Below are 22,044 nucleotides of genomic sequence, written 5' to 3'. Positions count from 1 at the left end.
ACATCCCTGTGCACAGAGACAGGTACCCATGTGCCTCACACCAGCCGGGACACTTTCCTGCACACCTGCAGTTCACGCTATGCCCTCATGCGCATGCCCTGATACCTCCATGCACCCCATGCACGCCCTACACCATGGACACACTCATCCCCATTCCTTGTATATCTCATGCCATGCACACCTCTCTCCCTGTGCACACTCACTCCATGCCCCATGTATTTACTTTCTGCCATGCACACTCACTCCTTACACACCCCACACCATGCACACTCTCTCTATACCCCACGCACATTACCCGTGCCATGCACACTCGCCCCACATGCTCCATACTGTCCCTATGTCCCAACCACACTCAACTCACATGGTTCACACTCACCCACATTGCATACACTTGCCTTGTGCACATTCACCCCACAAGCACTGCACACTCACACCAGGCTGCACAGTCACCTCACACTCCATGCATGCTCATTCTCACCACTCACACTTTCTTCATACTCCACGCACACTCACCCTGCTATGCATACTCACCCCACGCCATGCACCTTCTCTCCATACCTAGTGGGCACTCAACCACACCATGCACACTCACCCATGCAGTGTACACACACCCTGTGCCGCACACACTCCCCCATACTCCTGGACGCTGTGCACACACCCCCACGCCCCACGCACACTCACCCATGCCATGCACAATCATCCCACACCCTGTGCACTCACCAACAGCTGGAGCACGCTCAGGCTGTGCACATTCACCCCACACCTCGTGTATACTTATCCCATGCCATGCACTGACCCGTATTGTGTGCACTCACCCTGTGCCCTGTGCACGCTCCCCTACCCTGCGCACACTCACCCCGTGCCCACAGCATCCCTCTTCCGTGCCCTGCGCATGCTGCCCCACGCTGTGCACACTCCCCCAAGTCCCGGTGGATATCCCCCCACACCATGCACGCTCCCCTCACACCCCACGTACACCACCACCCCCCGCACACGCTTGCCCCCGAGGCCACGCACACCCGCCTTCACCAGCTCACCCCCCACGCCACGCACGCTCCCCGCACTCACCCACTCCCTGCGCGCACCGCTCCACGCCGCGCACACCCACCGCACACACTTCTCCACGCTGTGCACGCTCAACCCCCAGCCCGTGCCCACTCCCCCGCGCCGTGCCCACTCCCCCTGCTTCCCGTGCGCACTCCCCCACGCCGCCCCTACTCCCCCCCGCACCCCTCTCCTCCCCGTGCGCACCCCCCGCCCCGCGCCCGATCCCCCGCCGGCCGTGCCCGCTCCCCCCGGCCGCCGCTCGCCCCCCCGGCGCCCGCTCCCTCCCCGGCAGGCTGCGTGCGACACGCCGGCTCCCCGCCCCGCTGCCACCCTCTGCCCCGTCCTTCCCCCGCGGGCTCCTGTCTGGACGTGTCGGGACTCGGGCTCCGGGCGCTGAGTAATGCTCGGCGCAGCGCGATCCCAGGCAGAGCCGCCGCCGCTGCCGCTCCGCGCCCAGCGCTCCCGGGGCGCTCCGGCCGCGACCCTGCCCGCTCCGCCGGCGGCCCGGCGACACCGGCGGCAGGGGGCGGCGGGGGGGGCCGCGGCTCCCCATGTGCCTGCGGGCCCCGCGGGAGCCGCAGAGCCGCTCGCCCGGCGAGCCCTGCCCAAGCCCGCTGCGGCCCCGGAGCCCCGGGGCGCCCTGGGGAGCGGCGGGGGAGCGCGCCCCGCGGGACGAGGGCCCCCCCGGCCCCCCGGCGCGTCCCGCCATGGGGGGCTGAGCCGGGGGGCTGAGCGCGGCGGGGCGGCTGCGGGCAGGGCGGGGGGCGCGCAGCTATCGCCGGGCTCGGCGGGCGCCGGGGCGGCGGGAGGCGGGGGGGGCATCCCGGGAGGATGGCAGAGCCGCCCCGGCGAGCCGAGCCCCGGCGCGCAGGGAGCCAGTGAGAGGGAGGAGAGGGGAAAACACAAACAAGCAAACAACCCACAACAAACAAAGCGGGCAGAGAGCAGCGCCGAGCCCCGCCGCCCCTGCCCCAAAGGCGCCCGCCCGCCCGCAGCCCGCACAGCCGCTGCCCCAGCGAAGATGCGCCCGGCCCTGGCCCACGGACTCTGCTCGCTGCTGCTCAGCCTCTGGGTACCCAGGTAGGAGCTTCCCCCCACCCCAGCCCCGCCGCCGCCGAGCGCCCCGGCCCTGCGGGGAGGGCGCCGGGAAGCCGCCGCGCCCAGCCCCGCTCCGGGGGCGGGCTGCCAGGGGGGCTCCGGGGTTGCCCCGCCACCCCGACCCGGCCCCGCACGGCTGCGGGCCCCCGCTCACGGCCGCTGTCAGGGCCGCTGCCCGCCCCTCCGCCATCCCCCCGGCCCGGCGGAGCGCCGGCGGGATGCGCGGCTCCCCCCGCTCCGGGAGGTCGTCCCCTTGCCTCCCCGGCCGGAGCCGCCCCGGCGCACGCCCTGTCTGCCTCAGTTTCCCTGCTCCCTTCGGGAGGAGAACGGGCCTCGCTGCCGGGCCCCCCCGCGGAGGCCGGGGGGATGCCGGCGGGGATGCCACTGTCGTGGGGGACGGTGGTCACGGGATGGGTGTCTTTGGGCTCCGCATCCCAGGGGCGCACACCGGGGCGGGGGATCCACCTGCGTCTCTTCCCCGGCTCCACTGATCCTAAAGCCGGGGGGGTAAGAGGGGGCCTCCTGCCTCCCAGAAAACGTCCCCCAACACTCACCACCCCGGTCCATCTCCATCTCCCCCGGGTGGCTGGCAGCTCCCCTCTGCCTGCTCCCAAACTTGTGCGCTGCAGGCAGCCAGGGGTTAACCCTCGTGCTGGTGTGAGTGTGTGGGGGGGTCCCCCGCCCTTCCCCCTCCCTCTAGCCCCTTTAAATATAATTTGTTAACGTTAGGACTTGTATTAATTAAAGCAGCAGCCGCTGCAGCCTGTGACCTGGGGGCTTGTCACCGTGAAATCAAGTTTAAATCCAGATTTCAAGGGGGAAGACAGCTGGGGGGAGCGTTGTGTCCTCCTAGGGAGGGTGACAGTGACAGCTTCTTGCCAGTCCCTGGTCCCCCTGAGCCCTGGGTGGAGCAAAAGGCAGAAGGACCTGCCCTCCGCTCTCTGGGCCCTAGACAAGGGCCCCTGCCTCAGTTTCCCAGCTGTGCAATGGGGAGAACAACCATAACACCCTCCCCCTGCCCCCCTCCCTAGGATGCCCTGGGAGAAGATGGCAGGCACTGTGGCTGGCTCAGAACAGGCAGGGGACAAAGTCCTTGCAGTGCTTGGGCTAGGAGCTGCTGGGCTTGGGGGTGGTAGTAGCTGTGGACCTGCTTTGCATCTCGTGTCAGCCAGGGCTTGCTTCAACAGCCTGAATGAGTGCAGGAGCTGGGCAGAAGATTGCCCCTCCTGTGTAGGGGCTTTGGAGGGATGCACCCGCTGCCACTCTCCTCTCTGCTTTCCCTCCACCTCAGCTCTCCCTGTTTGAGCCACTGTGGATTTGCACTGGGGCAGACCCACATATCGCTTGTGGAAGTGGTGGGATGGGTATAAACACACTTGGAAAGCTGGAGAAAGCAGTAGCCTGGCCGTGACAGCTCCCCTTCCCCCCTGAGCAAGCTGTAATTCAGCAGGGGCCTTGGGACTGAGCCCTTCCTCCAGAGGTGGGCAAGCGCTTGAGCTGGGGAATTCAGTCCCTCACCCCTGACAGCTGCTTCTGCCCGTGTACTGCACCAGGCTTGCAGGATTTGTGTGAGCAGAAGGGGAGTAAGCCTTCTCCCTGAGAACTGGCTGCTCTGTAAGGCAGCTGCAGTCCATCCTCCAGCATCCTCCAAGTCTCATCTTTGTAATCAAGGTTCAAAAGGCTCCAAGGTCCTTGCTCCTCCTAGGGACCCAGCCCTTGGCTGTCCCAGGGAAGAGGGAGCCTGGCATGGAGAGAGCTCTCAGCAGGGACTGAGCTGTCCTGAGCAAGGAGTGGGGCGGTGCTGAGCTCCTGATGGACTCTGCTGCAAGATGCAGGATGCTGCTGGGCATCCCGCTGCCTGCTGCTCGCTTTGCAAGTCCTCTGCTTGGACACTGGGGATCCCAGGGTTCTTCAAGCCATTCCCTGGAGCTGGGCAAACACTTCCTCCCCTTTCAGCTACCTTTCTGCATCTCTCTGCCCTGTGTACCACCTAGGCACCTCTGTACTGCCTACAGAGTACCTACACAGAGGTACGTAGGCACCTCTCTCTGGACATGCTTTGTTCAACTACACTCTGTCTACCTCCCTGTTTCCTCAGGCAGCATCTCTACTTGTATAAGTACCTGCACCTTACTAAGGACCATGTGCCTCCCCTTGCACCCATCCATCCAATGGTCTCTGTGCTTCTGTGGTGACAGGCATCAGGTCCAGTGGGGCTGGGATGTGACGGTGGAGTTGGGATTGTTGCTGGGAGCTTGAGGATGTTCGGCAGGGTGCTTGGCTCCAGATTTCCCAGCTGAGCTGGCAGGAAAAGGCTGGTCCCTCTGGTTTCCTCCCTTGTGAGGACCAGCAGTGACAGGGGCATATGGGAGATGCAGGGAGGGGATCAGCCAGCAACGCAGATGGAGCTGGACCTGGGATGGGTCTCCTGCTCTGTGGTCTCTGGATTCTCCTGGGGGAAACCTATGCTCTCTGGGGAAGGTGAGCTGGGGCAGTCTGCACTGCATGGCCAGGGCAGGAGATCTCTGGGGGAGCACACAGAGGGGGTGCAGCCCCAGGGGATGCTGGGTGGTATAGGCAGGAGGGGCAAATTTGGCTGCTGCTGGGTCCAGGCTGCCGGGATGTCCAGGCTGTGCCGATATGGCTGGAGAGGACTGTGGCCCCAGTGCTGCTGGGGCATCTCTGTCTGGCTGAGTTGCCATTGTGCTCAGGTGTTTCCCACCCTTCTGTATTGGCACAGTGTGGGCTGAGGAGCATCTCCCCTCCCCATGTATGTCCCCCGCCAAGCTCTTCCACCTCCCTGAAGGGAAAGCAAGCAGTTGGCACATTGCTTGCTCTGAGTTCACCGGCTTCCCTTTCTCTCCCAGCTCCTGCTCCAATGAGATCCTGGGACTGAAGCTGCCATCGGAGCCGGTGCTGAACGCCAACACGGTGTGCCTGACCCTGCCAGGTCTGACACGGAGGCAGCTGGAGGTGTGCGTGCGCCACCCTGACGTCACTGCCTCGGCCATCCAGGGCATCCAGATTGCCATCCACGAGTGCCAGCATCAGTTCCGGGACCAGCGCTGGAACTGCTCCAGCCTCGAGACCAAGAACAAGATCCCTTATGAGAGCATCATCTTCAGCAGAGGTAAGGATGGTCTCCCTCCTTTACCTCTTCCTCTGCCCAGCCCTTGCTGTCAGGATCCCTCTTGGGCTCCCCACGGGCCTTTGCACAGCTCTTTTCTGGCCAAGGGCACCAGGCCAGTTCTTCAGCATCCCCATGGATGGAGGCAGACAGAGCTTGAGAAACCCCAGGGTCTGCCAGACCAAGCAGCACTGTGCTGTGGCAAAGCTGGGCTCTTCTCCATGCACCTTTGTACCTATGCTGGCTTCTCCCTGCCCAGCCCCAGCTGTGCTCAAGGCTCCTTCCAAGCCCCACTGCTTTCTGGCACCTTACCCACCCTGTGCAGTAGGCCCATGTTTGGAGCAGTGCCATGGGCGTATAGTACAGGTGGTGGTTCTGAAGGTAGATGCTGCGCTCTGGAATTTGGTTTGGTGGATGCAGCGAGCATCTTGGTTCGTCCCTGCTCTGGGGACGGTATTTCAGTGCATCACAGTGAGCAGAAATGCCCCTAGCTAATGGGACATAGCTCTGCAAACCCATCACCCTGGCATCCTGCCTTTGTGCCTGCTCCCCAATGCCAGAGCTGAGGGCTCTCTGTTTTATGGGACCCTAGGGCATGGTGGCATGCAGGGGCGGGAAGGTAGGTTGTCCTGGGAGCTCACCTGCCCACAGACCCCCAACCTGTGCTGCTTGGAGGGCTCTCCTAGCTCTCCATAGTCTGCCAAGCCCTGGTGCCAGGGTCTCCACATCTCCCTTGCAGGCATGGCCAGCACTGCCTGTATCGGAGCCTCCCCGGCTGATACTCTTTCCCTCAGAAGCAGACTCTGGGGGTGCAGAGGGGCTTCTCTGCACGGTCCAGATCAGGGTTGTGACCTGATGGGACATTCTGTAGGACTGGAATGTATCTTTTCACCTAAGTATCCTGCTTGAAGCCTGGGCCTCAGTACATTTCTAGAGTGCCTGTTGCCCCAGATTGTGGGCAGGAGAGAATAATATAGTGCCAGTGGCAGGCAGGCAGGGTGCTGAGGGCAGGCAAGGTGCCCGGCAAACACAGTGCTCCTCCAGCTCCTGAAGAAGGTGAAAACTACAAAAGATGCTGCTCACCTACCCACTTTAGGAGTCTCCTAGCCTGGTGCCCAGCAGAGAGATGCCTCTTGTCTCTCCTTCCTGGAACATCCTTCCACATCATGCACCATCTTTCCCTGGGACTGTGAGGAGAGACTGACAGCTTGAGGGTTACGTGCCTTTGAAGGGATGGGGTGGCAGGAGCCTCCAGGCAGCTGTAGCAGGTGGGGAGATGGCTGGATATGAAAGCACAGAAGTGTTTTGGTACTGGGACATCCCTTGTGTCCAGGGCAGATGGGCAAAGATTCACTGGAGGGGATGCTACCTTGGAACACACTGTGGCATCAGGGCTGTGGTGGGATGGAGCAGCCATGGTCCCTCTGAGCATGCTGGTGCCTGGAGAAGGGCAGTGTCTCTTCCCTCCAGGAGTAGTGCCCAGGTTAGGGCCTGACAGGGAGGGTGGGGACCATCAGCCCTGATAAGCATCGAGGTATTTCCAGGTCCTCTGAGGAATGCAGTTCACTTCTAGTCTCCTCGGGCAGCAGGAGACACTGACTTGCTGGCTCAAGCCTCTCACACACCCAGGTGAGCTTTCTTGCTCTGGGTCCCACCAGGCTGGGTGAGAAGCTGCAGCTGCAGGGAGCATTGACACTCTGCTCCCTGCCTCAGCCCACCAGGCATGGTGGTGATCAGTGACTTGGAGCTCACTTGTGTCTCAGGTGCCACAGCAGCCCTTCCCGCAGCTGTCCGGGCTGTGACCGATGGCTGTGGGGACTGCTGCAGCCCCTGGACTCTTGCCCCAGTCCTGAGCTCTTGGATATGGCTCAGCCCAGGCTCCCAGCACCAGTGGGATCTCATTTCCTGGGATGGAGACCTAGCACCCAGCACCAGGGAAGGATGGAGGTAGGGCTGGAGCAGCAGAGCAGATGGGCACCTCATGGCACTCCTGTTTTGGCAGCAGAGGGTGCAGGATGAATCCCAAGCACCTAGGCCATCCCTTGCGGTTGCTCGGAGCTGTTCTGGCATGGTTGAGACTGGTGTCCTGGCCTGCTTCCAGCCCACTCGTGACCCTCAATAATGGAGCTGGAGCTCTGAGCTGTGCCTTGCAGCTGTTATGGACACAGCCATCAGAGTTTGCTGGGTGCATCTCCTGAGCCTGGTGCTGGAGGCGAGGCGAGTGGTGGAAGCAAGGGGTGCAGGCTTTGCGCCACAGGCATTAATGCATCTGACCCCCAGGGACCAGGTCTCTGCTCAGCGCCCTGCCTCATCCTTGCTGTGCCTGGGAACACAACGTACTTGTAGGATCGTTGTTTGTAACCCGAAGTGACAGACCCCTTTAATCTTTCATTCCTTTTCCCACTTCTTCTGCCATCAGTTCAGCCGTGCGTGAATCTCACTTTAAATTATTTGTAGCTGGCTTCTCCCTCCTGCTCTCCCCGCTTGGCTCCATTCCCCACCTCCGCCCCGTCCTCCTGCATCTCTTGCATCTTCGCCAGCATGAGCATGAGCCATCTGGGTGCAGCACCAGTACCTGTCCCATGCTCTGCCTGGCATCCAGGCACTTGGTGGAGCCAGGGAAATCATCCCCTGGGAACAGAGCAGGGGACAGTGGCAAATGAATGCCTGTGTTCCCATCCCACTCATCTGATCCTGGAAGTTTGAGTGCAAGCCCTGGGGAACGAGGAATGAGCAAGAAGGCTTCAAATCACACAGGACTAGGAGTCTGGGGTGGCTTCTGTGCAGCATAGCTGGGGACAGGGATGCTGACAGCATCCTGGGCAGAGAACAGACCTGCCAGAGGTAGCAGGGAGATGCAGCCATCCCTGGGATGCAGGGCACAGCATCTACGAGGTACAACAACAGGTTAGCTGAGGACAAACAGAGGGGGTGCGGAGGGATTTACAATCCCTGGTCTCACAGAGCCCCTGGGGTCTTTTGACACCCCCATAGGCTGTGAGTTTTTCAGGTTTGGTCTATTGATGCTGCACCCTAGGGATGTGGGGTGTCTCTTGTACCCCTTGCTGAGGCTGCGGTGCCATCTGCATCCCCCATCCTCCTTGGCCCATGTCCCCTCCACATGCATCCAGGCTTGCATTGCCATTGCAAGTTCTTCTCCCATCTTCCCTGGCTTCTCAGCTGGCTGCCTGTGTTCTTGCCACCCTCTTGCCCATTCCCTGGCACTGTCACCCCTGCTAGCACCCTCCAGTCCTGCCCCTGGTCCCATCCCTCTCTGCTGTCCCTCCCTCTCCCTCCATGTGCTGGCCCAGCCAGCAGAGACATCCTTTCCTGGCCCCAGGGGCAGATGTAGGAGGATGGAACAGTGAGGTGGAGGCAGATGGCTGCAGCTGCACCAGCAATAGAGACAGGTCCCTTGCTCCTGCTCCAAGTGTGAACAGCACAATTGTGTCCACCTCGCTGGAGTGGGTGGCCTGCTGCCCGCAGTATGTGATCCTTCCACAACATCTGCGGGCTTCCAGGCACTGTGGCTTGGTTAGGCTGAACTGTGCCTGGGTGCCTGCCAAAAAGAAAGCTGCAGATGGTGATGGGTCACCGAGCCTTTGTCTTTGTCTGGTACACACGCACCCATGGGTGGGTACAATGCCAGCAGGACTGGGACTGTCCGGCTGCTGGGTAGGGGCTGTCTGAAGTGTGGTAAGGGATCCCTCCTCCCTAGGTATTCCTCTTTGCTCATCACAACCCCATCTATATGGAGCTCTGAAAGAAATGGGACTCCCACGGAGGAGCTGGGTGTCTTTGAACCTCGAGGGTGCATGGCTGGAGGGGATGTGGCTCTGGAGTACAATATCCCCCGGTTCCTTTTGCAGCCATTGGAGGGACAGGTGATGCTTGCATGCCCTGTGTCTTCCTTAGAAGGGCTCCCTGGTACCAAGGGGTCTGCATGGCCATGGCCAAACCTTTATTTCTTACAGCAAGGAGGGGGGAGCTCCTTGCAAGGCTGGAAACGCCAGGTGCTGGGACCCAGCCAGCTGTGAACTGGAGCTTGGGGAGGCCTTGCTGTGGGCTGAGGGAAGGCAGGTGCTGTTACAGCCATCCAGGGAGATGCTACCAAGCCCAGGACCCCAGCTCCCAGCTCTGCAGAGCCCCAGCCAAACTCTGGTGCCCGCAGACCACAGCGCCTGGCCCAGTGCAGCTGCAGCTGGGTTGCTGGCAGGGTTTTTGGTACCCCCAGGCAAGCCAAGGGCTTTGCCCACCCAGCCCCGAAGCACACGTGGGTGCTTTGGATGCTTGGCTTCATCCCTGTGAGTGCCCCCATCCCTGGACCTTCCTTCCCCCAGCTGATGAGCGCAAGCGAGACCCTTGGGCCAGGGCATCACTGCCGGAGGTGTGGGGCTGAGGCCAGCTCCCTGCAGCCTGCAGAGCCCCGAGAGCTGCCGGCTTGGAGCACTGTGGGCGGATGGGGAGCAAGGGCTGCCGGCTGCCCCTGGCACGCTCAAGGAGGAGCAGGGAGGCAAGTCGGGATCTGCAGGGAGGCGTTTAGCGCCTGGCGCCGGGCCAGACCCTGGCAGGTTCACCTGCAGTTTAATTAGGGAGAGGGAAGGAGAGGGGGGGGAGCAGGGCCGGGGGAGAGGCGGCGTGTTGGGACTGGCCGTCTCCCCGGGCCTTGCAGGAGGTGGCGGGAGCAGCTCTCCTCCGCCTCACCAGCCAGCAGGGCTGGGGCAATGTGCCCGCAGCTCCTGGCAGCTGCCTCCCACTTCTGGGGGGTACTGCCCATGGCGGTGGCAGCTGAGCATCCCTGGGGTACCCCAGGGTGTGCCCAGACCAGGCTGTCCTACCTGCCTCCTTGATGCCACCCAGGCACCGCAGTGATGGGTGCCAGCAGGGTGTCGCTGCCTGGATGTGATGGCGAGCTGTGGAAGGAAGGCCGTAACTCCAGCTCTCCTCTGTCCCCAGACATGGAGCCCACAGCTCTGCCTGAGCTGGCCTCATTGCCTTCATCCCACGTGGGCATGAGAGATGAAGAAAGTGCCGCATCCATGGCAAAGCCAGTGCCAGCTGGGACTGGGGGTCCTGCTAAATTCCCCCCAGTCTCCTAGGTGCATCTTGACAGGGAAATTTTTCCCCTGCTAAGAAAGCTGCATTGGCATCTGACCTGAGACCAAGATTTCAGATCCATCCTCTGCCCAGCACAGTCCTTTAAGTACACGGCAGGCTGGATGCCGGCGGTGGTGTCAGGGTGGTGTCCTCCATTTCTTCTTCCCTGCAGGATGCAATACTTTGTACCTCCCACAGCTACAACCTCTTCAGCGGTCTCTGGAGGGATCTGGTGATTCAAACATCACCACTGAGGGCTTAGGTGTCTGGGGCAGCTGGAGAGCCTCCCTTCCAAAGGGCTCAGGGCCGGCTGCTGCACGCCATGCTCCGCTGCGGTTCCTGGAAGCTCCCACCCTCACCGAACCCATGAGGCTGGTGGTTGTCGCCTGCAGCCACATTGCTCGCTGTTTTGCTGCAATCCTCTGGGCTCTGGCATGGCTGGGGTAGAGTGAGGAATGTAAACTGAATCTCCAAGCAGAAATGCGCTGGCATGGCTGCTGTGGTCCTGGTGCTGCCCTGGCCCCCTCCTCCCCATTGCTCACAGCTCCCCATGAGGGCAGGTAAGGGAAGGAGGGGAGAAGGCAGGGAGGAGCAGTGGGGCCAGGTGGAGTGATACTGAGTGGGGAAATGGCCAGGGTGGTATGTGGACAAGACTCCCAGAGCGCTGGGATGTCGAGTCCTGGGGACCAGCCCACCTCTGTCTGCAGCCTAGGAGATGGTAGCTCCAGGGACAAGGATCAGTGCCTCAGCCATCAGCTTGCACATGGCTGGAGAGCAGCAGAGGAAAGAGGAGGAGGAGGGCTAGGGCTTGACCCCAGGGGTTTCCCAGCAATGGAGGGCACCAAACGAACCTAGCCTCTTTCCCTGTAAGGAAGCAAGCTTGCTAGACGGACTGGGTGGGGTAGAGCTTCTGTCTGGGCTCCAGAAAGGATTTTAAGGAGATGCCACATAGGAAATTATTTGTTAGGCTGGAGAAATGTGTGAGAAAGAGGCTAACGGAAAGGCAGGGCCGAGGAGAGTGTTGTGCCTGGTGGAGGGTTTGCTGCTGCCATCCCCTGGCACTGGCTGCATGAGGAGCCAGGGATGCCAAGCAAGGTGGCAGTGACAAGTCCCTGCTCTTGAGCTATGCCTGGGTTTGGCTCATGAAGGGCTGGAGCTGGCCCAGGCTGTGGGGATGGAGAACTGATATGGGGAGGATCTGGAGATCCTGGAGACTTTCCTGTGCTGGTTCTCCATCTGACATCATTCACCTGGGGGCTGAAGTTCCCCAGATTTGGGCTGCCCCACTCTAACAGTGATGTGGGTGTGTTGCAGGCGCTGCCTGCCAGCGCTCTCCCCAGGGAGGCTGCACAGTGTACGCACCAGCAGCCCCATTACCTGCCTGCTGAAAAATGTTGTTCAACTTGTGCATGGAAAGAGGCAGGCTGAGAGCAAGCTTGTCCCACACCAAGGGGAAGCTGGGAGAGGCTCCCACTGGCTTTTAAGCAGCGCCTCGTTAATTTTTTAAATGCACCAGTGTCAAATTAACACACAAAAGAGCAGCATGACTTTAAATGCAGGTTTCCGAGCTGCGTTTCATTTCCCTTTAATAAGATCATAGCGTTTGCTCAGCGGGTGGCAGCGAACCACTGCGTGATGGGGAGCATCGCCAAGGACTGGCAACGGCAGCAGAGAGCAGTTGTACTCTCACCTCTCATGACTCTACGGTACAAGCAGGGAGCTGGCAGAGTCCCTGCCCAAGATCTGTGCTTTGGGGTGCTCACCCAAGTCCCCCATTTGTTGGCATGGATCTGCTGGAGAAAAAGACCCAAAACTTTTCAGCTGTGGCAAGGCCAGGCTTGATCAAGCTGCTCTTGTACAACAGTGAGAGAGAGGCTGGTGAACTCCAACTATTTATTTAGTCACGTGTGAAGCCACAGCACGAAATCTGGCTCTCTCTCCTTCCCTCCTTGTGCTGGGGTTGGTCACTGTGCACCAAAGCAAAGGGCACTGCATGCTCTCTGCTTGGCCTGGGAACCACAAATAAAAATATTACTTTGCATTTAAAATGAAATAGAAGTTCCCAGGTAGGGGAGACTTTTCACCTGGCTGCAGCAAAGCCAAGTGGCTCTTGGGGAGCCCCTGCTTGCAGCTCCATGGAGCCACTGCCATGGGACCTGTCCTTGTCCCCATCCGCCCCATCCCCAGCTAATGACACTTGCAAATGTCCTCGTTCCCCAGCGTTTAATGACAACCAGCTGCTGGCCCTGGCAGCGTGCGCTGTGGTCACAGCATGCTCTAACTAACCAGGGATGCTCGATTTTTCCAGTGCAGTATCGCATTTAGAGCTTCTTGCGGGAGCTGGCGGGGCTTGGGGAGGGAAGGGCCATGGGCAGATGTATGTGGCTGGCAGGCAGTGCTGCCTGCTCCTGTTATTGTCTGATCCTGCACCCTGTGGGTAGGCAGAAATGGCCCATTCCCCAGCACAAGTATTCCTCAACCAGCATTCTATTTTATAGTAGGAAACTCTTGAGTGGATGGGGGAGCACATACTGGCCCATTCCTCAGCACAAGTATTCCTCAACCAGCATTCTATTTTATAGTAGGAAACTCTTGAGTGGATGGGGGAGCACATACTGCCTTTCCCATCCGAGCCATAACGCTGATGCCTGAGCAATGCAGTGGCGGCATCTCCCGGGGCAATGTGAGGGCAGGGTGTTGGAGGGAGCTGGGATCCTGGCCAGGACAAGGCTGGGCTTCAGGGCAGCAATGTGTCCTCGTGGGGATGGGGATGGAGAGCACCAAATGAGGATTAGCTCATGGTCCAGGTGGGAGCTGGTACATCAAGACAAAGCAAGGCACAAACCAAACCTCTGGCTTCCTACACCCTAGCATGATGCTAGGCTCATTCAGCTCCCTGCAGGGGTCACACCACCCAGCCTGAGCCCTGCTCTCTTCTTCCTCACAGGCTTTCGGGAGAGCGCCTTTGCCTATGCCATTGCAGCCGCCGGCGTGGTGCACGCCGTGTCCAACGCCTGTGCCCTTGGCAAGCTGCAGGCCTGTGGCTGCGACCAGAAGCGCCGGGGCGATGAGGAGGCTTTTCGGCGCAAGCTGCATCGTCTCCAGCTGGAGGCCATGAACCGCGGCAAAGGCATGGTGCACGGGGTGCACATGGAGCATATGCCAGCCGAGACCCCTGGCCTCCAGGACTCCTGGGAATGGGGAGGGTGCAGCCCTGATGTGGACTATGGGGAGAAGTTTTCCAAGGATTTCCTCGATTCCCGGGAAACCTACAGGGACATCCACTCCCGCATGAGGCTGCACAACAACCGTGTGGGCCGGCAGGTGAGCGGGGCACCGGACAGGGGGGCAGGGTGATGGTGGTGGGGACAGGGTCACCGGGACGTGCATGGGAGGGCTGCAAGCGGCTCGTGCTGGCTGCAGTGGTACACGCGTGTGAGGCTGGGATTGCCCCTGAGGCACCCCCTCTCCCTGCTTTTGCCCAGAGAAAAGGTGCAGCCCAGCTGCTGAGCATCTCTGCCGGGGAGGGCACCTCTGAGCATTGCTGCTGCCCCCATGCCAAGGGACACTTGCTCAGGCCACTGTCACCTGCCTGTGCTGCAGTGGTACTACAGGGGTGGCACAGCAATGAGGCCAGGTCCTGCCTCTTAGGGACTGGGTAAACTGGTGTCAGGCAGCTGCACTGGGAGGGAGCTATGGACAAGGAGGAGAAAGGCACAGGCATCTTGAGGACATGGTACAGGCTGTGCAACACCCAGCTGCGGCTCTGCCCCTGGAGAGGGAGCCAGTGTCCCGAGGGGGCAGATGTGAGCGGGACTGAGGCAGGCAGCAGGCGCCTGTACCAGCTGGGAAGTGCGGAGGGAGTGGAGGTGACAGCCCACAGCCTCATCTGCTGGCTCTGAGGGGGTGCTGGAGCCTGTCCAGGCGAGCAGGGCAGCCTCCCCTCTGTTTTCATGATGTCAGGCCTCGTTAAAGGTGCTAATTAGTAGCTCACTCTGTCTGGAAGCTGATGTTTAAAAGCAGCCGGACATTGGAGACAAGAAGCGTGCAGGCAGAAGAGGCTGGGAGAATGGCTTCGTTTCCCTGCCTGCCTTTGTTCCTAGCAGGTGCCAGGGAGACCCCATCCCATGAATTCAGCGGGACATTTGTCCCCAAGGCACCAGTCACATGCTGCCAAGGCAGTGCAGGGGTGTGTGTAGTAGCTGAAGGAATAAGCAATTAAAGATCAGAATTCCACAGGGAGTGTTTCCTTCGGATGGCTCAGATGTTTGGATGTACCTCTTGCTTTGAGCATGTTTAAAGCCAGCTGTGAGATGGGGACGCTGCAGAGCAGGACCTTGATGTGTGCCCTTCCCTGGTGCTGGAGCTGAGCTTTACCACCCCAAAGAAGCTGTCCCAGTTTGGCCAAACTGTAAATGCCTGGGGAAAGCTGAAGCTTTTTGCTTGTTTGGATTTGTTTGCTTGCACATAGTGAAGGCTCGGTCAGCATTAGGCAGCTAAATCCTTCACAAGCTACTCTGCCCCAAGCCAAGCAAGATCCCCCATCCCAATTCTGGATGCAGGGCTTATCCTAGTTCCCCTCCAGCTCTGCGTGACCTAAACCACTGGGACTCGGCAGTGCTCAGAAATTTGGGGTCTATATTGCCCGCTTACCAAGGAAGGTCCCACAGCCCCCTGCAGAAGGAGGGGAAGGTGAGAGAGGAATATTTGCATGTGGGGGATGTCACCACATGGTGCCTGTGGGATCCGGCAACAGCAAAAATGCCTGAGCTCTGCTTGTCCGCAAGGGCAGGCAGGCACAGGACTGGCAATGTTGGCTCTTGGTGTTTTCAGAGACAAGAGCTGGACTGATGGAAGAAGCCTGGAAGCTGGAAGCAGAGGCAGAGGAGGGCCAAAGGGATGAAAGGAGGGAGTGGTACCAGTGCAGGTGGGGAAGCACTGGCTGGAATGGCTGCCCAGCTCAGGGACCCTCTTGAGATGAGGGTGTGAGCCTGTGTGTGGGTCAGGTTGTGATGGTTGTGGGTGCCATGCACTGGAGCAAGGAGGCAATGCTGTGCTTGGTCTGTGCCTGTTGGTGCCATCCTTATTGCCGGAGCTGGACCTGGCCATCCACACTGCCTGGGGATGAGTCCTCCAGCTCCCCACCTGCTCTTTTAGCAATGCCGTGGGTCCTCTGTCCACCCAAGCTCTCCTCACTCCTAGGACTACCTTTCTGCTGTAATAAGGAGCAATCTGCTGGGATTTCCCAGGAAAGTGAGTAGCCGTGCTGGATGCAGCAGCTCTGTGGTCCTCCCCTTCAAGTCCCAAGGCTTGAAACCTTTGAGCAGAGCAGTGATGTGGACACACATGCCACTTGCTGTGCCCTGCCACACACCATCCCTCTCCATGCACTGAGCAGCTGCAGTACCCAGGGCTCTCTAGCATCTCACTGATTCTGAGCATCCTCTCTGCGGTCCCTGTGTGTCCCAAGGGTGCTCTGCACATGGGTGAGCCTGTCTCCTAGCTTAGACCCTGCAATGCCAGGGGGAGGTGGCAATCCCACCAAGAGCCACATGCAGTGACCATGGACTGAGGGTTTCTGTAGTGTAGTGGTTATCACATTCGCCTGATACACGGAAGGTCCCTGGTTCGAAACGAGGCAGAAACATGCTGATTCTTTGCTCTTTTGCAGTCCAACTGTGAAGCTAGGAAGGGGGTTGCAGCTGCAGGGGATGCGCAGCATCCTCGAATGGTGGCAATGGTCATCTTGGTCTTGAGTTGGGTGTCCTGCAACTCTGGGAGGGAGCATGTTCCCCAGCAAAGAGTAGAAGAAGCATGCAAGAGGCTTTGCAGGTCCTCCTAACCAGATCAGAGAGCAAGAGAGGATGAAAGGCAGCCAGGAACTACCCATTACCCTCACAACAAAGACCTACGATAAAGCTCTTATGAGCGTGTCTGGGAGGAGCTGGGAATGTGTGAAAGAAAGCACCAGCAAGTCCGGGCATGTGCCTAACCTGGGTGTCTGTGAGACAGGAGGACGTGGCCGGGTAGGGGTGCGTTGTGCAGATCTGATGGCAAAAGCATGGGGCCGAGGCTTAGACAGGTCCTTCTTGGGTGTCCCAGCTCTATAAGGGTCCTGTCCCTGCTGTGCTGCCCATGCAGGAGGAAGAACTAGCCATCCCTGGGCAGCGATGGGTGTGTGCTTTGGTGCTGGACCTTGGGATGCTCAGTGGTGATGACTTGGGTGATGGAGATGGCACACAGACGCTGCCTTCTCCAGCCCCTGCTGCAGCCAGCTGTAGCCCCAAATAAGCCCCCGTCCAACTGTCATGCCACTGTCCCCTCCATCCTGGTGGTGATCATTCCAGCCACAGCCCTTATATGCAGATTTTCCCTGGTCCAGCTAAGAGAGCAGGGAGGGGATGTGGGAAAGGTTGGGGTCCCAGTGCCAGTGTGTTCCCATGGATGGTGGCAAGGACAAATGTGGTCAGCAGCCAGTGTTCCCAGTCAGCACACCCAGGGCATGGTGGAGAAGCCAGGCAGCTCATTACCTGTGAGGTGGAGGCTGTTCCCGGCAGGAGACGGGACTCTCAGCAGGATGAAAGCCAAGCTCCAGCCCAGCCCAGACCTCTCTGCTGTGTGCTCCGAGCTCCAGGCGTGTTTTCCTGACCTGCCTGCATTACCATGACTGCTTAGCAACGGGGAGATTTACTCAAAAACAAGAAAACAAGGAGTAAAAACTACCCAACTCCTACGAAAACAGGGCACTCCTCACACACGCATCCCCCCCAGGGAGCAGGCAGGAACAGGCAGCGCGTGTCAGGCGTGAAGCCGGGCAGTCAGGCAGGGCTGGCATTGTGCGATGGGACCTTGCGCAGGGCCACATGCCCCCTGGGCTCCCCTTGAGCCCTGGAGCGTGGCCCTGGATGTGGGCATCAGCCTGCAATAGTCTTTGCAAGCCCCAGCCTGGCTCCCTGTGGGGCTTGGGTCCCCCTATGGGAAGGGAACTTGCTGGAGCCTGTGCAAGCACGTGGGCATGGGGGCATGCGACCCAGCAGGGAATCCCTTTTGGGTCAGAACAGAGGATGGTATAAACTCCCTCTTTCCAGGCTGTTCAGGGATGTGCAGCCATTCTGTGCCCCTGGAGATTGCTGGGCATGAGCTGTTTCCCTTGGCACAGCAACAACAGCATCCCTTGCAGGGGTGGGGGTCATAGGGGGACCCCAGCATGCAGCCTGGGGCCTCAGCAGCACTGCACAGGGAGCCCAAGGTCCTCCTTGCCCCAGCACTGGCCTCTGGCCCCTGCATGAGCTGTGCTCCCTGGCCAGCCCAAACCATGTCCACAGCCCAGCCCACGCACCCTAGTGCTCATGTGGGGTGGGTCTGTAGCACTGGCCTCACTGCAGCCTCCCCAAACCACAAGTCAGGGCTGTGAGCATCTCTGCTCCCTGCTTGAAATTTGGGTGATGGTGGGAGGCAGCACCTCAGCCCCCTGATGCTGTGCACAGGGCTCCTGTGAGAAAGCAAGCAAGAGCTGAAAGTGGAGCTGCTCCCAGGACTCCTGGAGCTGGGGCTTTATGGGAAAGAAAGCTCTGGGGAGGGGAAAGCATCCCTCCCACCTGCCCTGCTTCCAGTGCTCCTGGACAGTGAGGTGTGTGGGATATCCCAGCACTGGGGGTTCCCAGTAGGGCTGCAAAGATACAGCCACACCAGCTTTTAACTGGGGTCCATGGTCAGGTTGATGATGCTGGAGCCAAGCAGCAGTGGAAGGTGAGATCCAGGCTCCTCCTCCCTGTGGTCAGGGAGCTCACCCTCTCCTTTAGGTGCTGATCCCTTGCTGGAGTGTAAAAGCCAGTTGGTACTGCCAGGATGGGAAGGAAGAGGGTGGGGTACATGGGTGACACTGGGCACAGCAACAGGGTGAAGCCTCACTGACTTTACTGCGCCGGGGCTCTGAAGGTGCTCATGCCAGCTCTAGGTGTTCCCATAGTGCCAGCCCACAGAGAGCTCCATCTATAATGGCTTCTCCGGTCCCCAAAAAATGTCTCTTCCATGCTAACCCCTCTGTCCTTCCTTCCCCACCCAGGTGGTGATGGACAACATGAGGAGGAAGTGCAAATGCCATGGCACCTCGGGGAGCTGCCAGCTGAAGACGTGCTGGCAGGTGACGCCTGAGTTTCGCCTGGTGGGGTCCCTGCTCAAGGACCGCTTCTACGGGGCCACCCTCATCCGACCTCACAACCGCAACGCCGGGCAACTGGAGCCAGGTCACGCTCGGCATCGCCGCCGGGCCGGCATCAGTGAGCTGGTTTACTTTGAGAAGTCACCTGACTTCTGCGAGCGGGAACCAGCCCTGGACTCCTTGGGCACCCAAGGGCGCCTGTGCAACAAGACCAGCCCGGGCATGGACAACTGCGAGAGCCTGTGCTGCGGCCGTGGGCACAACATCCTGCGGCAGACGCGCAGCGAGCGCTGCAACTGCAAGTTCCACTGGTGCTGCTTTGTAGCCTGCGAGGAGTGTCGCATCACCGAGTGGGTCAGTGTCTGCAAGTAGCTGGGCAGGGATGGGTGCCCACCCCAGGGTGCCAGGGACAAGCATGCCTGCCCATGGTGTGGGAGGGAGACAGGGATCAGCGCTGGGGGTGATATGGAGCCACGGTACCCGCTTCCTTCCACTCTGAGGGGAGCAGGAGAGGAGATGCTCGGCACCCTCCAAAATCAGCACTTTGTCGTCACCTGGGGAGGGCAGGGCTGCCCACTGCCTGCCGCCCACCTGGCCCCACACAGAGCACCAAGGCTCCCGGCCCCGGGGAGCGCATGGCCATGCTGTACAGACCGCCGACACCAGCACTGCTCAGGGGGGCGGAGGGTGGGCATGGGGGTAGGGGAGGACCCGCTGGCACCCAGTGGGACGTGGCAGGGTGGGGTGGGGGAACAGCAGGGCATGGGGAGCCCAGGGTGGGAGGGGAGGGGTAGGACACATGCACTTGGCACTGTGCACACATTCTTCCGGCCACGTGCGAGGCTGTGCTCTGCACAGGATGGGGATGGAGCATCCTGTGGGATGGAGAGGGGACACAGCTCCCTGGGCTGGGGCTCACCTGTGCCAGGGCAGAGCTTGGGCCAGCTTGGGCTGTAGTATTGTGGCCAGAGGGGAAGGTGCCCAGGGCTGTGCTGTGCGTGCCTGTGTTATTGTATGGTAAGTTATTTTCTCATTGTGAATAAAAGTGGATTGGAGACAGCATGGGGTATTTCGGATTGCAGCACCCTGCTATTCCTGCTGCCCAGGGCGCTCTGCTCCTGCAGAGTGCCAGAAGGCTGAAAGGGGACCCTCAGCGCTTCCTACCCACTGGTGCAAGACACTGTCCCCGGTGCTCTGCTGCCATCTCACTAGGAGCTGTTTGCAGACTGGCAGCAGGTGGAGATGCCCCGCAGGCACCCCAGACCTTTGTAAGGTGGCTGCTGGGAGGCTTCTGCCCAGCTGGATGCACTCTGGACCCCATCCATACTGTGGGAATCCTGGCTGTTGGCCCCACGTGGCTGTGCCAGGGCTAGGGGCTGCGCCACTGCCCCCCATGCTCCTGGGGAGGGATGGTGGGGCCAGAGAGCAGCGAGGATGGGCCAGGTGATGAGGGTCTGCAAGCGGCACCTCGCTGCCGCTGCCGTGGCAGGGAGGGCACCCATCTGGCTGCAGCAGCCTGCGGGGGCCAGGCAGTGAATCATGCTGCTGGTATCTGCCGGCTGATAAACTTCCCCGCTCCTCCCACGGCTGCATGCCCCTTGGGGCTACACAAAAAACCATGAATAATAATAAAAAAAAACCAACAAAACCCAAATCGAGGAGGAAAATACCAGGCTGGAAGGAAGCAAGTGCCCTGGGCCCAGTGGGGAGTGGCCTGTGTCCTTGTTTCATAACGTTCCTGCAGGCAGTGGGGAGCTGGGGGAGCTGGGATGGATGCTCTGCCCTTCACCACCCCTGACCCTGGGCTGACTTTGTCCCTCCGGGAGGGACTGGGTGAATGGGGTCCTTGCCCCTGGACCCAGCTGTGTTTTGGGAGCTGAGGAGAAGGGTAGGGTGCTGGAGGCGATGGAGGGAAGCATGGGGGCTCCTGTGACCTTGTGGTACCTGTGTGGGTCTGTCTGTGGAACAGCAGGGCACGTGGCCACCACAGGGGCTGCCAGCATCAAAGACCTGGGGCTGGTGACCTCACAGGGGTGGGATCTCTGCTTGGAGCTCAGGGCACCCAGGCTCACCCTGTGGGGCATGAAAGTGGTGCTGCCTCTGTGGGGCAAGTTTTCTCTGGCAGAGCGTGCTCTAGCAGTTCATTTTCCCTTCTGAGGTCCTGCTTTTCCATTGCCAATATCCATCCCCAATACCAGGGCCCTTTTTCCAATTCCCCAAGCCCTTTGACTTTCACTCTTTGCTCCAAGCACTAGTTGGAACCCGTGATGTCCCCAGGCCATCCCATCTCTCCCCTCCCTCCCAGGCTGGCCAAACCCATGGGCCCCCAGGGCTGTGCTGCCCAGGGCAGTGGGGCTCTGCACATCCATCATGCTTTGGCACTTTGTAGGTGGCATTGGCTTCCCACTTCCTAGGGGCTGCTTTGCAGGCGCCTGTGATCTCAGGGCTGCCTGGGGTGATGACTGACTCGCGGCCAAGCTCTCCCTGCAATTCGCCAGCCCCTTTGCTCCCCTTGTTTGCTAATCCCATGCCACCTGTGCTGCAGCAGCTGGATCCCAGCACATGGCTTCCCTGTCTGGGCAGAGCTGGGGAGGGGAGTGGAGTGGGGACAAAGTGTGTTTGATGATGCAGAGAGAGGATGCAGGGCAGGGCTGTTCTTCCCCTGAAGCACATCTCACATCCCCCACCCAGGGACCAGGCTTTGATCATCCTGGGGCTGCAAAGACTGCAGCTTGCTCTCCCTGTACACACACACACCCCCCCCCACACACACACCCCATTTTGGGAACATAGCATTGTGAAATGGCACACCAGTAATGCCAGCACAGCCGGGGCAAGACTCCCAACACAGCCTGGCCACTGTGTCCAGCAAGCCACAGTGCCTGATGCTGTTTGGTTCTGCAGAAACCCTGTCTGAGCTTGGGACCCTGGGACATTCAGCAGAAAACATAAAAATATCCCTTGATCTTGGTGGGTCTGCAGGTGGCATGGTCAGGGGTGCAAGTGCTGTGCTGTAGGGGTGCTTTGGGCTGCAGGCAGCATGCTTTGGGTGCAGGCAGCTCCAGGGCACATGCTTCCTGATCGCAGGAGCTCATTCCCTCCCGGGGCCAGCTGGCTCCCAATGCAATACCAGCCTTCAAGATCTGCTCTGTGGCTTCCCTCGCTGAGTGTCTGGGAGCCACAGGCAAGATGCCAGTGTGCCTGTGGTTATGAAAACAGTGTCCTCATGCTTCCCTAACTGGGAAGCAGCCACTGCGTAGCTATCCTAACTACCACACTACTGGGCACAGAGAGCATGCAGGACACCTCCTCTCCCCACAGCCACTGCTGAGCCTCCAGAGCCAGTTGCCAGTGAGGGCTTGGCTCCCCAAGGTCTGGACATCCCAAACCTCTTCTCTTCCATAAGGCTGAGTGCAGCCTCCTTGACCCACAGGTGGGATCTGTCCCAGTCCCACCAGAGTCATGTTTCCTCACATGGAGGGGCTGTCTGAGCCTTCTGAGCTGCTCCAGTCTT

The 22,044-nt window shown here is 60.1% G+C and overlaps 1 protein-coding gene across 1 annotated transcript; it reads left to right on the top strand.

Annotated features, from left to right (window-relative positions):
• Positions 1-1,329: 1,329 nt before the first annotated feature.
• WNT10A (Wnt family member 10A) lies at positions 1,330-19,206 on the top strand. The gene is made up of 4 exons (XM_055812224.1): positions 1,330-2,127; positions 5,013-5,275; positions 13,317-13,693; positions 18,435-19,206. Exons 1-4 carry the CDS (start codon positions 1,448-1,450, stop codon positions 18,900-18,902), a joined length of 1,788 nt encoding a protein of 595 aa, XP_055668199.1. The 5' UTR covers positions 1,330-1,447; the 3' UTR covers positions 18,903-19,206.
• Positions 19,207-22,044: the final 2,838 nt, after the last annotated feature.

Source organism: Falco peregrinus, chromosome 8 (assembly GCF_023634155.1).
Source record: "Falco peregrinus isolate bFalPer1 chromosome 8, bFalPer1.pri, whole genome shotgun sequence".
NCBI lineage: Eukaryota > Metazoa > Chordata > Aves > Falconiformes > Falconidae > Falco > Falco peregrinus.
This window is presented reverse-complemented; position numbering and strand designations above follow the sequence as displayed.

Bases quoted from the DNA above. Each gene is read 5' to 3' on its own strand.
- WNT10A (XM_055812224.1), top strand. From the start codon at position 1,448: ATGCTCGGCGCAGCGCGATCCCAGGCAGAGCCGCCGCCGCTGCCGCTC. The intron at 2,128-5,012 runs GTAGGAGCTTCC...TTTCTCTCCCAG, and splicing joins CTCAGCCTCTGGGTACCCAG to CTCCTGCTCCAATGAGATCC. The intron at 5,276-13,316 runs GTAAGGATGGTC...TCTTCCTCACAG, and splicing joins GAGCATCATCTTCAGCAGAG to GCTTTCGGGAGAGCGCCTTT.